Source organism: Eupeodes corollae, chromosome 2 (genome assembly GCF_945859685.1).
Source record: "Eupeodes corollae chromosome 2, idEupCoro1.1, whole genome shotgun sequence".
NCBI lineage: Eukaryota > Metazoa > Arthropoda > Insecta > Diptera > Syrphidae > Eupeodes > Eupeodes corollae.
The window spans coordinates 97110053-97125081 of record NC_079148.1 but is presented as its reverse complement, the minus strand read 5'-3'; the positions used below and the strand labels follow the sequence as shown (position 1 = coordinate 97125081).

Below are 15029 nucleotides of genomic sequence, written 5' to 3'. Positions count from 1 at the left end.
TAGAATTTTATCAAATATACTAATGCATTTAAACACACTTAATAGCTACAAAAAATATCAAGCACAATTCACTTTATGGAACAAAAATAATATGATCACCTCATCCACACAATAACATTATTCTATACAATACAATAATAATAATATTAATAATAATTATCAGTAAACCAATTAAATTAGCAATAATTAATGAGCACACAGATTTTATTTGAAAACAATTTGCGGGAATTTTGGTGGATTTCCATATAAACCTTCCGACTCCCACACTTGAATATAAGAATCCTTAGTTAGCACGACCAAATGCTGATGAGTTGAATATGCAATGCTGGAAATAAATCAAACCCAAATAAACACTTAATATTTGTAATCTATAAAATGATAATGTATTCATGTTGTACCTTTTGATGTTTGATATACCAGTTGCGATTTCTGTGACAAAACTCAAATTCCAACTTGACCACAGCCGAACTATGCCACCTTCTACTGCCGTCGCAATTACATTCACTCCCACTCCTTCTTTGATGTAAGAATAACACACAGCCAAAATACTATCCTCATGCACTATGTGGTTAACGTATCGAGCATTCACCGAATGCAGACGCAGAATTGACTTTCCACTTGGGTTCACAGAAACATTTACAAAGTCATCTAAGCTCTCTTCTGTTACTTCGAAACATTCGTCAGCTTGAACTGGAGTACTTGATTGGTCACTCTCATTCCTTGGAATCGAGTGCACCGTCACTATGTCACCCAATGTCGAACTAATTGCTGTTAAATTGATTGGAGAATGGTGAATTTCAGCTGGGCGCTCTATCGTACGTATATAGCTTAAGCTAAACGAAGGAACAAAAATATGTTATTGAGAAAAAAAAAATCGAAGCGAATCGAATCGAGATGCAACTCACTCATTCAGATCCCATATCACAGCAATGCCATCCTTTCCCGCTGACACAGCAATTTTAAATTCCACAGATAAACAAATAGTTGTTATTTCATCAGTGTGTCGAATGAGAATTGTCGGGCCTGACCACGTCAACTCAACTCCAACATTATTTCTTTGAACTTCTGTCGTTTGTTCTAAGTCGTCTATTTTCAAACTACTCTTGGGGCTGATCTTTCGGAAGGCAGAGTTGTATGATAATTTGATACCTTTAACATAGTTTTGGCGACTTTTGGCAATACGTGTTGTATCGACACTTGAACATTTATACACACTTATTCGCCCTGACTTGTGTCCACAAAATAGAAGATTTGAATTTGCATCCGATCCACAACAAGTTATATCGTCAAAGGAACTATTGAATAGCAAAGCCTTTGACTTGGTTTGGGTATCACTGAGAGGTTGGATGCGAACGATTCGATCGTCGTAACCCCAAGATATCACATTAAAAGTATCAGTGTCAGGACCTTTATTATTAAGATAAAATATCAAGAAAACAACAAACTAAATTAATAAATAAATTACCTTGCATAACACAAGACTTTGCCGGTAGACCATAAACCATATTTGTATTGTTGAATGAAACCAAAAAGTCAGAACCAGGCAGTTTATTAATGTTTCCTAATGTAGGTGTAGGGAGTTGTGGTGATCCTAGGAACACACCCCAACGTAGACCTTTGGCTGTGGGTATAACTTCTCTCTCGCCCAAGCAATAATTCAATGGTTTTGAAGATGGATGCGCTGTCTTAAATAGCTGTTTTGGCATTTGACCGTAAGTCTTCACCATTGTCTCAACGGCTTTTCTCTCTATTGGGTCTGTAATCTCTGATTCCAGAAACACCGCATATGTCTTTAAAGGATAACATAGGAAAGTTAAATATTTACAGGATATTTTTCTTTTTTTAAACTCACAGCTGGATGAAAAACATTAATGGTGTCAACTGCATTTTGGCCCGTTTGATTGTGACCAAATATCAAATCGATCCAATTATGTATGTTTTGTCGAACAATTTCCGATTCAAGAGCCTGTCGGTGTATAAGTACAAATAAACGAGGATCTCGTAAGCACCAAGGCGGCAAAAGAACATCTTCGACTCTCTCGCCCGACTGTCGGCAGCCAAAATCGAAACGTTCAAAATTTTCAAACATTTCCGGCAGACAGAAGAATTCCGGAATAAGCTCTTTTACATCTGTCGGACTGTCTTTGCTGGCGAGACTCCAAGTTGTAGCCAGTGAATGAAATGTTCGATCAGGCAGGTCAAAATTGTTGTCTAAAATATTAAACTAGAAATTATCCATTATTAAAATTTCATTCACGTTACCTTGGTATCTCAAAAAGTAGCTTGTGAAAGGTGGAACTCGCACAAGAAAATGCAACACAGTTCCAGAGTTCGAATAGTGTGAACTGTAGTGATATGGTTTTATCTGAAGAGTACCCATACTTGTCATTGTATTATTTATATACTGCAAAAGAAAAACAAGCTTTTAGCCATACACAAAAATTGATAACAATCCATTAAAATAAAACAAACCGTATAATTATTCACATAATGCTGTTCGTTCTCCTCGTGCTGTACCGCTATTGGCTTTTCTAGCTTTCTAAAGTTCTTCTTATCCGTCAGATCCAAGACATCTGTTGTGTAGTTAGCTAAGATCCATGGAAATACTGGATATTGCATGAGATCATTGTACGTTCTGCCGGCGATTTGATTCAATGTCATTATGTACTCCCAATTGGTGAGAAGACCCTCACGCCATTGTTGTGTAATGAGAAGAATTTTATTCTGATCCGGACATACCACAATCTTATCGAGAAAAACTTCCTTCATAATCTTCCAGTCGTCTTGGTTTTGCAGAGAAAACAAAAGCGATTTATTTGTCTCGAGGAATATTTCAAAAGCTTTCTCTTGATGTTGATAGCGTTTGAGCCAGATTTCGGTTATGTTCTCAACATCGCACGTTACATAAAAGTATTTACACCGATAAGTTGCTATAAAGTACAATTTATGATCGGTTATGATTATTTCTCCATCTATTTCCGCGTCTACGGGCAGGTATTTGGCAGGGAAGTTGTAAAGAATTTGAGAATTAAGTGATATATTTAGCTGCTGATCGTAGCTGGATATCAGATAATCTAGAGGTCGAATAAACTCAACACGATGCTGCTCCTCTCTGCCAATCTGTCTATAGTCCTCCATTATAAAGCGTTTGTCAATGTCCAAATGACAACGCCGCAGACGAGTGTGAACTCTAGAGGGTCCCTCTGTATCATCTAACTCAAAAGACCTAACAAACGAAATGTAATCTTTAAAATAATGTATGTTTATTCAAAATATGGATTTTAATTACGTTTCACTTCGATCGATTGAAAACCAAGGCGCACCTTCATGGGTCATTCGACGGATGATCTCTAACCACTTATGGAAGGTATAGTTCTCATCGTACTCCTTCATATGGTTCATGAGAATTTTTCGTTCGGAATTCTGTGAACGAAGGACCGTCAGCACAATCAGTTAAAAAGTCATAACACAAACAATTCGTTACCAAACAAACCTGTAATTCAGCAACTACTCTCGTTATAACCATTGAAGTTTCAATGCAGCTCATGGCTAACGATTCGAATTTATGAATGGTCTTCTCCAACATAAGCTTGTGTTTGGCGGATACGTTGTTTCGATTTTGTTCGAAGCGTTCGAGTTCTTGTTCTAAATTCCAGATCGTATCCGTGTCCTTTATGCCGAGGCGCAAGCAAAGCTGGTCAAGGTTGTCTATGGGCTTTTCATTATTTGATCTCTGTTCAAGGAGACATAACCACAAAAGCGACTTGATCATTTTACCATCACAAATGATCGTTGGGAGCGTTTCATTTTGGCAGGACATCCATAACGCATCAATGATAAACTGTCGGATCTCAAACGGCCGTGAGGATAACAATCCCCAGGCTATAAAATTATTACATCTTGTGTTGGTAGAGATGCCAAACAACACGAGTTGTTCAAAAAGTTTCAGCTCGTTTTCGTTAGGCATGTACGTAGGGCCGAAATTTGTGAAGAACTGTGAACAGCGATCAATAAGCAGGTCAAGCCTTGTTTTTGTTTCGGAAAGATTGATAGAAGAATTTGGTAACACAGTAACTGTAATTTAAAAAGAAGTTTAGACAAATATTTCTTTGCGGAAACGAATGGCATGAAATTAACCTTTAAAGTTTGAACTTGGAACTCGGTTTCTGAAGAAGAGATCCAACCAATTGAGCTGAAGTTTACCCTGTACTGAGCGAAAGCCTTTTACCACATTTATCGGGTTGTTGATTTGATAAAATGACAGCATATTTAATATATCCCAAATAATCTGCAATACATTTTGTTAAGAAAACTATAACACTCTTGACAAACAACAAAATGCCATTTAAAGCCCCATAATTTCAAATGCGTCGCAAAAACAAACTAAAAAGAAATAAGAAGCATCACGCATATGTTGTGGTAGCTTCATAAATTCGGCATCATGAAAAAGTCGTATTAATTTGTAGCGCGTTCAAAACTTATTTCAGTGCAAGGCATCATAAAAGCTCACCAGATCAAAAAATAATTTAACTGTGGGTCAAATATCTCCAAAAATCAGTCTTTGAAAACGTTTGGCCCTAGCGACAGTGTGTTTTCATGTCACATCGGCGCGTAAAAAGTATGTAGTTCTGCAAATTAAGCTAACAAACAAGTCAAACCCAGAGATATTTCAGCGTTCAAAATATCGATTATCAACGGAATTCCAAGAGGAACGTTATTATACGAAATTATTGGTATTTTTAATTTTTAAACGACGCACGGTCAGAATGTAAATTCGTGGACGACATCTTAACATTCATTGAACACGGTGATATATCTAAGCTGGATAAAATAATCAATGAGTAGTATGCAACTGTAGCTGCCAACAGCAAAGCCCAGGAGAGCTTCATAGAGTCATGATGTAGATTGTAGAAAGACAAGGGCTTACAGATATTCCAATGATGGCTACTTCAAAAATCAATATTTGTTGGCTAATAGATCTTTCAAGGCAAAATGTAAGCTAAAGAAGGCAGATTACCATCTTGTAAAAGCGGAAAGGAAAGGAAAAAAGTATTCAATCCATTTTAGTATAGGTTCTGATTAGCTGGCAGATCACTTTCAGAGTTTGTTGAATCCAACATAAGGGAAACTGTTTTTTAATACGCTAGTCTGGGTTTCAGTGATTTCAGCTGTAATGGAACTTAAAGCATGTGGACCGAATGGCATACCAGCGGAATTTTATAAGTATGGCACAGCAGAGCTAATCATCGACTGACAACTATATATAACAATGTCATGGAAACCGGAATGATACCACTTAAATTCAAGGAGTCCATAATTTTTCTGCTTGATAAGAAAGGGAGCTTGGCCCAGGTGTCTTATTATAGAGGAATATCCTTTCTAAATGCTTCATATTAAATATTTGGCTTTGCAAAAACGTTTCAATAAATGGAAAGAAAACAACAAGCTCTTAAAGGCTTTAGTACTGGTTATTCGACGGTTGACCACATTTGTACCCACATATCCGTTTTTCGTTGGCTTTAAATCTGCATTTTTATAGTAACGGAATGTAATGGAAGTTCGGAAGAGTTATTCAAAATCTATGTGCAGATACAATTCCTAAGGTATGGAATGGAGAAGAGTTGTCGAGAGGGTTTAAAACACAATCAGGAGTCAGGCAGGCCTGAACATTGAGCCGGGGTCTGTTCGCCTTGTTTATTGAAGATCTCACAAACCTCTTACCAGATGGCATAGACTTCGCCCGACAAATAATAAAAGCATTGCTGTTTGCGGACGACATTGTTCTTTTGGCAGCATCACCTGAATCATTACAATTAATGATAAACCTACTTACTTACTTAAGGTGGCGCTACAGTCCTGTGTGAACTAGCACCTCACCCAACCAACTTCTCTATCAAGCTCGGTCCCTAGCTAGATGTCTCCAGTTTCGCGCTCCAAGTTGGGTGAGGTCACTTTCCACTTGTGCGCGCCACCTGATCTGCATTCTTCCTCTACTGCGCTATCGTGTTTTCGTGTGGGTGTCGATTCGAAGACTTTCCGAGCCGGAGCATTGGTTTCCATGCACTTTACGTGACCCAGCCATCTTAGTCGTTGGAACTTTACCCTTCTGGCTAAGTCTACGTCGCTGTACAGCCCGTACAGGTCGTCGTTCCATCTTCTCCGGACCGTAGATCACACAAAGAACTTTTATCTCGAACCGACCCAAGGTGCTTTCATCCGCTTTTGTCATAGTCCATGCTTCTGCACCGTATAGCAGGACGGGGATGATAAGGGTCTTATATAGCCACACTTAGGTCGCTCTAGAGAGGACTTTACCACTCAATTGCTTTCTAAGCCCAAAGAAACAGCGGTTAGCAAGAGTTATTCTGCGTTTGATCTCAGCGCTGGTGTTGTTTTCTGCGTTTACAGCGGAGCCTAGGTAGACGAAGTCCTTGACTACCTCAAAGTTACGTCTGTCGATGGTGACGTTTTGACCAAGACTTCGGTGTGGTAGGTCCTTTCTTGACGACGGCATGTAATTTGTTTTGCCCTCATTAACCGTTAAACCCAAAAGCCCCATTGACATCACGCTGAGTTCTTCCGATTATGTCAATGTCATCAGCATATGCCAGTAATTGGACAGACTCTGCACTATTCTTTCAAGTACTATGTTAAAAAAAATCGCATGACAGCGCATCATCTTGTCTAAAACCTTTTTTGACATCGAAAGGTTCTGTTAAGTTGTTTCCAACCTTTATGGAGCAGCGTGAATTCTATATGGTCATCCTGCACAAACGGACGAATTTGGCAGGGATAGCAAAACTAGACGTGGTTCTATGCAGCTCGTCTCTGTGGATGCTGTCATATGCGGCCTTGAAATCGATGAAAAGATGGTGGGTGTCGATTTGGTGTTCTTGGGTTTTTTCCAGGATCTGCCGTTCACATATTACGGCAGAGAAGATTTTGTAAGCGATGTTAAGTAGACTGATTCTTCTATAGTTGGTGTAGTTTAGAGGGTCTCCTTTTTCAGGAGAAACAATTCCATTCATCGGACATGCTTTCTTCCGACCATATCTTGCATGCATGCTCCTAGCCAACTTATCTCCAGCTGCTTCAAAGAGCTCGGCATTCAAGCCATCCGCTCCAGGCAGCGGCTTTATTAGATTTCAGCTTAGATATGGCAATCTTTACTTTGTCTTAGTCGGGGGGACGGGATTGTTGGCTTTCGTTGTCTATGTTGAATGAATCATCCTTCCTGACAGCGGAATTCGGTTCGTCGTTGCCGTTATACAGTCTGTAGAAGTGTTTCATATCATTGACTGCGGTTCCACTATGATGTTTCCACTTTCAACTTTGCAGCCTTCGGTTCTTGTTGTATGCACCTGTGAATTTCGTTTCACGTGTTCATAAAACTTTCGAACTTGATTTCTGCTTTTAAACCTCTCAACAAAGAGGTAGTGGTTCGAGTCGATGTTAGCTCCTGGGAAAGTTCGGACATCCATGATGCTGGAAGCGTGTCTGGCGTTGATCGCAATATGGTCAATCTGGTTGACGGTAGATTTATCTGGAGCAATCCAAGTTCCTTTGTAGATGTTGAGGTGTGGAAAAAGCGTACTGGCTACCATGAAGTTTCGCATGATTTACAGCAGACTACACTACGATCTCCAGGAAAAAAACTACTTCCACGACAAATATACCCTCGAACAAATTGAGTGCATGTTCCGGCTAAGAGGAGAACTCCTTAATCTGAAATAAATTCTTCACCGCGATGACTTATCGATTTTATGTAACCTGTGGATACTGAGAGAAATAAGAAGACTTATCCTAGGCAGTGACTTTCTTTCAAATATTGATATCATAAGTCTTCTACAGGAAATGAATGTCGCAAAGTTATATGCATATTGCAAAAAATATAGACATCAAATTTTAAATGGACAGTTTTAATCTTAAACTGCTATACTTTTAGTTGTCAATCAGGCAGACGGCAATGCCATGCATCATATTGATTGTTTACCAAATTATTGTCAAAAATTTAGGTTTAAACAAAATAAAAATCTAAATCTATTTTTTATTTGCGACGCTTTTGAAATTAAGAGAATATGCCTTAACCTGTATATTACTTACGTTTATTTGTCCCGTGGATTTAATAGCTCTCTCTCCGACAGAAGTTAGAAGTTCTGTGATCGATTCTTCTGTAACCGTATTCGATACTTTGGGCTTGACGTAAATATTGTGCAATGCCTTCATACAACACTGAATTAGTCCAGTTTCAATTAGACTGTGATTATCCTCTGGATCCTAAAGCATAGATATTAAAAAAAAACCTTAACACTTTGTGTCTATAAATCCATTACCGTCAGATAAATAGTTCTTAACACTTTAAACGCCTTTGCCAAAAAGCCGGCTTGTGCTTCTGTATTTGTTAATATTGAAAGCAATGAATGCAAACCGAAACGATTTTGTATGGATATGTACTCGTATTCGAAAAAAGCTTCCAGACTTCCATACAGCCCCGTAACCCACTCCAAACACGTCTCCAACATATTCAAATCAGTCGCATAAATAGCCAATTGATTTGCCAAATGTTGAGGATAGAACTTTTTAGTAAATACCCCAAGTTCACTCGGGGGAATTCTTTTGGTGAGAGCAGTCAATAGCTTGAGAATTGCTGTACGAACAGTCGAACTTGTGTGGTTGGCGAGTACTAAAAGGATTTCCATCTTAACATAATGGGTAAGAACCTTTAAAGACAAAAATTAATAATAATCAATTTATGATAATTTTTCTTTAATTATAAACAAAAACTAACCTCTTCGACAATATTGTCCGGCAAAAGGAAGAGAAAATCTTTGAGCAATATAAAAAGGCGCTCTTGTAGCTTCATTATTCCAGGTGCGCTATAAAAATCAGTCTTGAACATTGTCTTTGATTTCTTTTTAGTGAAAAAAGAATTTTCTAGCGGCCATTTGAAGCCTTCTTTGGATAGAATTCCACTTTGTTCATCTTGTGAAGAAGGTGGGCTTGAATCAGAGTGTGGACTTTCGAGGCGACTCTTTTTCTCGTTGTGATTCAGATTCGGAGCTTTTGATGTCGCCCGAACTCGTTTGCGAATCATTTTCTGGGGTGAGTTTCTCGGACTACTGTGCGGTATATGATGTAATGTATGTCTCTTGATTTTCAATCTCCATTTAGAGGGCTCTAAGGGTAATAGCATTCGTATTTCGTTTTGATTCAATCTTGAACAATTTGCTATGCTTTCGAGATTCAAATCCGAATTTCTTCTTGCAATTCCACCATTGAATCTCAAACTATCACCATTTGAGGAGGAGTCTTTAATGATGCGTGGGGGCTTAGCTGCTCGAAATAAACTCGTACTTGACGAACGTTTGCGTTCCCGAAATATCTGCTTTAGCTGCCTTCTTGGAATTTGTAAACCTAAACCTTTTTCTTTCACTGGACTTTCGGTGCTAAGTAAGAAGTATAAATTTGAGCGATCATGAGTGATAAAACATTCACTTGGTTTATGCAGCAATAGAAGTAGCTTCATGATCTCGTCCATGAGAGAAGCCGATGGCGGTGAACCAGCAAAGATGCTCAAAATGTTAACAAAATAATTGGCTGCGTCTATCGATATATGGATAGGATTTGGGGACTCTACAACGTAAACTTTGCAAAGATTGAGAAGTTCTTTCACCAGACCAGCCCGATTCAACTGCTTCATATTGAATTCCTTGCAAGGATGCTTATCTCTTACCAGTGCTATTATTGTTTTAAAAAGAAGCTCTAGCACTTCTGAGCTTTCGGATCCTGAGCGATGCCAATCAGAATAGCGATGTAGTATTTTCGTAATCAGCATTGGATGGGCCACACATGCGATTGTGTTTTCATTCACATGAATTGCTGAGGCCTTTTTCATTATCACTGGTTGAGTGCAGGCATTGTTTATAATGCTCGCAAGTAAATAAACATCTTTTGTACATCGGTCAGTTTTGATTACATAGCCAATTAGGCTGAAGTAATCGTTTCGCATGAATTCAGTATAAAGATGAGAGTCGGACAGAGCCACGCTTAGCAAAAGATCCAATGACATGGACTGCGTCGCGGAATCAGATGTGAGCTCAACAACTCTTGCAAACAGGTACAGCAGTGTTGAAAGTCCCCCGCATAGTATAGTCGAGGTTTGAACTGATTGCAGTTCATTGCGGCACAATTCGCCGTAAAGCATTATTCCAAAATTCTTACCTAAAAGAGATTATTGGTCTAGCAATTGATGGGTGAGCTAAAAAAGAGTTTCTTTACCACTAGTGTTGTCACAATCTGATGTCTGATCATAGGCCATTATTGTTGTCGGATCGCTAGCTGAATATGCACAAAATCGAGATTCTCTAAAAACTTTCATTGCATCTTGAAAACTTCCAACATTTACATTGAAAGACTTATTGAGGTTTAGATAACCAAAATTTGGTTTCCACGCACCAACCTATAAAAATACATCAATTTACCGAAAACTATATTTTTTTTTATTATTTTTTTTGTATATTTTTACCTGGCACTGTGTTATATCTACAAAATCAGGTCCCATTGAAGTCAAGTACTGAATTATTTCCTTATCGGAAATTTTTCGATTAAACAAAATAACATTCGAAATTGAAAACTTAAGTGGAGTGCCATTAACACATTCCAGGGAATCATTACAATTTGCCTTTGGTATGCTATCACCCAGCGAGAGTAATTGAAAAGTTGAGGTTCTTGTCAAATTGCGAACATTTCGAAATGGTAAACTTATCGAATGCTGTTCCAGACCATCCAGAGTCACTGTCAAATTGAATCGATCCGATGCCAAATCAACTGCAAAACATAAATGCGTCCATTTGGATCGGCTTAGGCGAAAGTATTTCAGCTCAACGCTGGAACCCTCAAAATAGCCGTCCGTAGCACCGTGACCATGGAATAAATGCATGTGATTGAAACTGTTGAGGATGACAAGTTTTGTGTGTTTAAGAGCATTCCGGAAAGGCGACGGACTTATTGCTTGAGACGTGGTGTTGGTAGAAACATTTTCTTTATTCATAAACGAATTGTCTTCATTCATTGGACTTTTCGGTGAGAGCTCTGCATTTGGTTTACTGCTTTCGAATACCAGATTCATATTGCTGTTTACGTAAACACTTATTATCGCTTGATTGCTTCCAACAGAAAGAATATGTGTACGCTTTGAAAATTAAACATAATATTAAAAATGAAACAATGTTAAGCTAAGCAAATAAAACTCACTACGCCCTCCTCGCATGAAATTTTAATATCGTCTTCAATTATCTGACTGGCACTTCTGTGCGGCATACTGCTTTTCATTTGCATCCACAAAGATACCGTTAAACCATCAGGGCCCCACAACTTAGCATGAGTTATTGGCAGGACGCAGGCAGATCGAAGAAAAGCTGTATTGGCATGATTGTAAAGGTGATAGGAGCGTACCCGCTCAATTTGTTCTGCTATAAGGGGATCAGTCGACGATATGCATCTTCCATCTACAAAAAATCACATCTTCTCAACCATATTCCTATATAAAAAACAACTTTACTAACCATTCAGCATAGGGAACTCGATCTCAACACTGGGCTGTTTTTTTAGATTACTCGAACAAATATACGACATATACTTTATCAGAATGTCAACAGGGGGGTTCTTCGATGCCAATATACTGAAATACGTAGACAATACATCAGGAGAGTTGAGATCAACCACAAGATCTAATATCGTTTGCTGCAGCTCTAAAAATAAATGTACACACATTTAAATTTATAAGTAGTTTTTCAATTTTCTTTGTAAATCAAACTTACCTCTAAGTTTTGCATCATTACTCTGAAGAAGTGGTAAAAATCCTTGCAAAATAAACAAAGGTCCACCAAGAAAATCACGAATTACAAACATCCTAGCCGCTAATTGACTCAAGCTACTAGCCCACGCTGCACTCGGATTCTGAGAACATTTCAAAGACAATTCAACAAGAATCTCTGTGACTATCTTAGAAATGCCACTATGCACAACATGGGTCCGATATCGTGAAGACGGCGTAAAAGGAACCCATAAATCTTCGATTTCTTCTTCACTCTCAGACATTCCAGGTATTTCACCGTCAGCTTCGTAACCTTCGTCGGCTGTTAGATAGAACTCCTCTGTATCGTTCTCGCTGAAGTCTATTTCACTGTCAGCACATATCAAACTGGCTCTGGTTGAATAGAAGTCTGCTTCGCTTTCAGTTGAGACCATCGTTGGTTCGTCAACACCATCGGCGGTGGTTCTATGAGCGCCAACTTCATCCCTTTGGTTAATCGGATGTGGTTCTTCGTTGGGAAATGTTCCCGTTAATTCGGCGATTTTCAGTAACGATTGCAGAGCCAATGTAACTGCGGTTATACTCGGATCGGCCTGATTCCAATCTTGCACTGCACGCGATAGTATTATCGACTTAAGCTTTCGTAAATTCTTTTGCATTGCCTCGGTGGCTGTATAAAAGTTTAGAGTTTTCATCAGAAAAAGTTTTTTATTTTATTTAAACAAAATAAATAAAAAAAAATTGTTTCGAGATTATTTATCACTCCTATCTGACGCGACGACTTAGCATCAGATAAGATTATTGTAAATGAAATTCAAGGCTGTGTAATTATCATTGACTGACTGCACCCAACCAAGCAAAAGCAACCGACTGAGAAGAGTATTCTAAATGAACTGCTGAGTGCTGCTGGCAGTAAATGAAATAGAATCTTCTAAAGAATATTGTCGTAGGTTGAACTTATGTTGTATGGCTTCTTGAGGTTTGGTATGCGCAGCGCATGCGGTCTTGCTGTTATGATGATGTGGGGAAATATACAATCTCAATACTAACCAGAAGTTGTGATGGAGAAGTGCAACGTAAAACTTTTGTATTTGCTTTTTTTTTTTTCGTTTTGGAACGATTAAGATGTTTGCCGCAAAATTGTAAATACAATAAGAATGTGGGGCCAGGCAGTTTTCTTAGCTTGAAGATTTGTATAGTGTGGACCGACTTCAGTTAATATTTTCACATCAAATTGATTAAATAACAAAAAAAATGAGCACCATGTTTTTTTATTTTCTAAAAACAGCAAAACATGTGCAGTAATAGCTCGTCAAAATATATTTCAGGTCGTCGAAAAGGCTTTGGCTTTTTACGACTTTTTTTCGACTTCAATACTTAATGACAAGTAAATAAAAAAAAATGTTACAGTCGTTCTTTTGGCGGAAAATAATAGAATTTTATAGACAACATCAATCAAGGTAGGTGAAAAGGAATTTGAAGCGGTCCAATCTTTCTCCTATATTATAAAATAGAAGACGAAATGCTCCGGCTGCGTCTGATTAAAGCCTACAAAACCTACTACAGTTTATCAAGACTCTTTAGAGTCTAAAATCTCATTATATTTCAAACTGATGCTGTATAAAACAATGGTTCTACGACTACTCACTTATGGAATCGAGACTTGAGAGTTCAGTCACTCTTTTACATGCACGAAACAAATCTTACGGAGAACATTTTTAGCCTTATTTTTGAAAAAAGCACAATTCTGGAGGACGTACAATTATGAGTTTATAGAACGTGAAAGTTGTGAAGGATAAAGCTTATTAGACACTCCGCCGGGCACGTAGCACTCATGAGCGAAGAATAACTCTCCCGGAAAAACCTTGACGTATACTAAAAGGTAAGGAGACTTGAGTGCAAAATTGGACGACATCATCGGCCAACAAGCTTGGAAATTGAAGAAGCATGTTAAACGATGCCTCCGGGAGGATTCCGATTGTGGTAGCTATTTCGGAGAAATTGGCTATCCCAACAAAGTATGTACCTAATTTTTGGAAAGGTAAGCTAAAAGGGGTTGGGATTTTGGGAACTATTTTTAAATATTGAAAATACATCAATCAGCCTTGTAGCAGCCCCGTACGAATGACATTCAAAAAATTATCATACTTCCAGTTGTAACTTAAATACAGGGTGGGGCGTAGTTACTTCCTTGTTTAAAAAAAGTAAAGGCCATATTGATTTAATTATTTCTTCTGTGTATAGAAGTAGATACATTTAAAGTTTTATTTTATTTGGTTTTAAAAACTACATCTCGAAAGTGGCCACCGTTCACATCATGCACTCAGATAGTCGGAATTTGAAATCGTTTTCCACTTTTTCCAGCATATCTGTGCTTATGTCGGTGATAGTAGCACGAATATTTTTAAGATGACGAAGGGTCTTTGGACGATCAGTCTTTACCAACGATTTAAGATAGGCCCGCAGGAAAAAATCATATGGGGCTAAATCTGGCGATCGTGCTGGCCACTGAAGATCGCTTCCAAGAGAGATGAGCCGTTCGGGGAAGTGTTCACGCAAAATATTCATTGAACTTCTTGCCGTGTGAGTTGTGGCGCCATCTAATAATGCCGATTCTGGATATTGCCAAACAGTCACACGTTCCGCATGCAGAGGCTGCTCATGAAGCTCTCTCGGGTTAGTGGGACTCCAATATCGCATGTTTTGTTTGTTCACACATCCTCAAATAATGGAAATTTGCCTCGTTACTAAAGAAAACAAGGGGCAGGTTTTCGAGGAAGGCTTCACATGCATTTTTTCGCGCAATATAATCCATTGGATTAAGTTGTTGCACTACTTTCAATTTGTGTGGGTGAAAATAATGTCTCTCATGAAGAATTCCTCTCACTGTGCGACTAGAAATCTCTAAAGCACCCGAGTGTTTGTGTGCAGATTTCCTAGGGGCTTTTAAAATCGCCGCCCTCACCCTTTCGATGTTTTCTGGCGTCCTGACGGTTCTAGAAAGTCCATTCTGTTTCTTCTGCACACTACCGGTATCCCTGAACGTGTCCACCCACAAACAAATCGATTTTCGATCAAGCACACGACCTGCAGGTGCGATATTGAAATGGTTTTTGAAAGCACGCTGAATTGCGATGATCGATCGGCTGAAGGAAAAGTAGGGCTCCTAGGCAAACGCGCGCGCTTGCTTTGTTCACTGCATTGTTGACACTGA

The 15029-nt window shown here is 38.6% G+C and overlaps 1 protein-coding gene across 2 annotated transcripts in view; it reads right to left on the bottom strand.

The window, feature by feature from the left end:
* The window catches only part of LOC129948369 (lysosomal-trafficking regulator), a 31741-nt gene continuing 16712 nt past the window's right edge, over window positions 1–15029 (bottom strand). The window contains exons 6-23 of one of the 2 annotated variants that reach the window (XM_056059340.1): window positions 11820–12485; window positions 11565–11750; window positions 11254–11507; window positions 10526–11191; window positions 10279–10459; window positions 8789–10221; window positions 8334–8720; window positions 8104–8277; window positions 4138–4288; window positions 3485–4074; window positions 3290–3423; window positions 2473–3226; window positions 2263–2404; window positions 1853–2211; window positions 1466–1790; window positions 906–1407; window positions 399–833; window positions 1–325 (exon numbers count right to left, since the gene is read on the bottom strand). In XM_056059340.1, the coding sequence (XP_055915315.1) occupies window positions 205–325; window positions 399–833; window positions 906–1407; window positions 1466–1790; window positions 1853–2211; window positions 2263–2404; window positions 2473–3226; window positions 3290–3423; window positions 3485–4074; window positions 4138–4288; window positions 8104–8277; window positions 8334–8720; window positions 8789–10221; window positions 10279–10459; window positions 10526–11191; window positions 11254–11507; window positions 11565–11750; window positions 11820–12485 (7460 nt within the window). In that variant the 3' untranslated portion in view covers window positions 1–204. The remainder of the gene's footprint in view (window positions 326–398; window positions 834–905; window positions 1408–1465; window positions 1791–1852; window positions 2212–2262; window positions 2405–2472; window positions 3227–3289; window positions 3424–3484; window positions 4075–4137; window positions 4289–8103; window positions 8278–8333; window positions 8721–8788; window positions 10222–10278; window positions 10460–10525; window positions 11192–11253; window positions 11508–11564; window positions 11751–11819; window positions 12486–15029) is intronic. The other variant, XM_056059341.1, reaches the window with a different exon arrangement.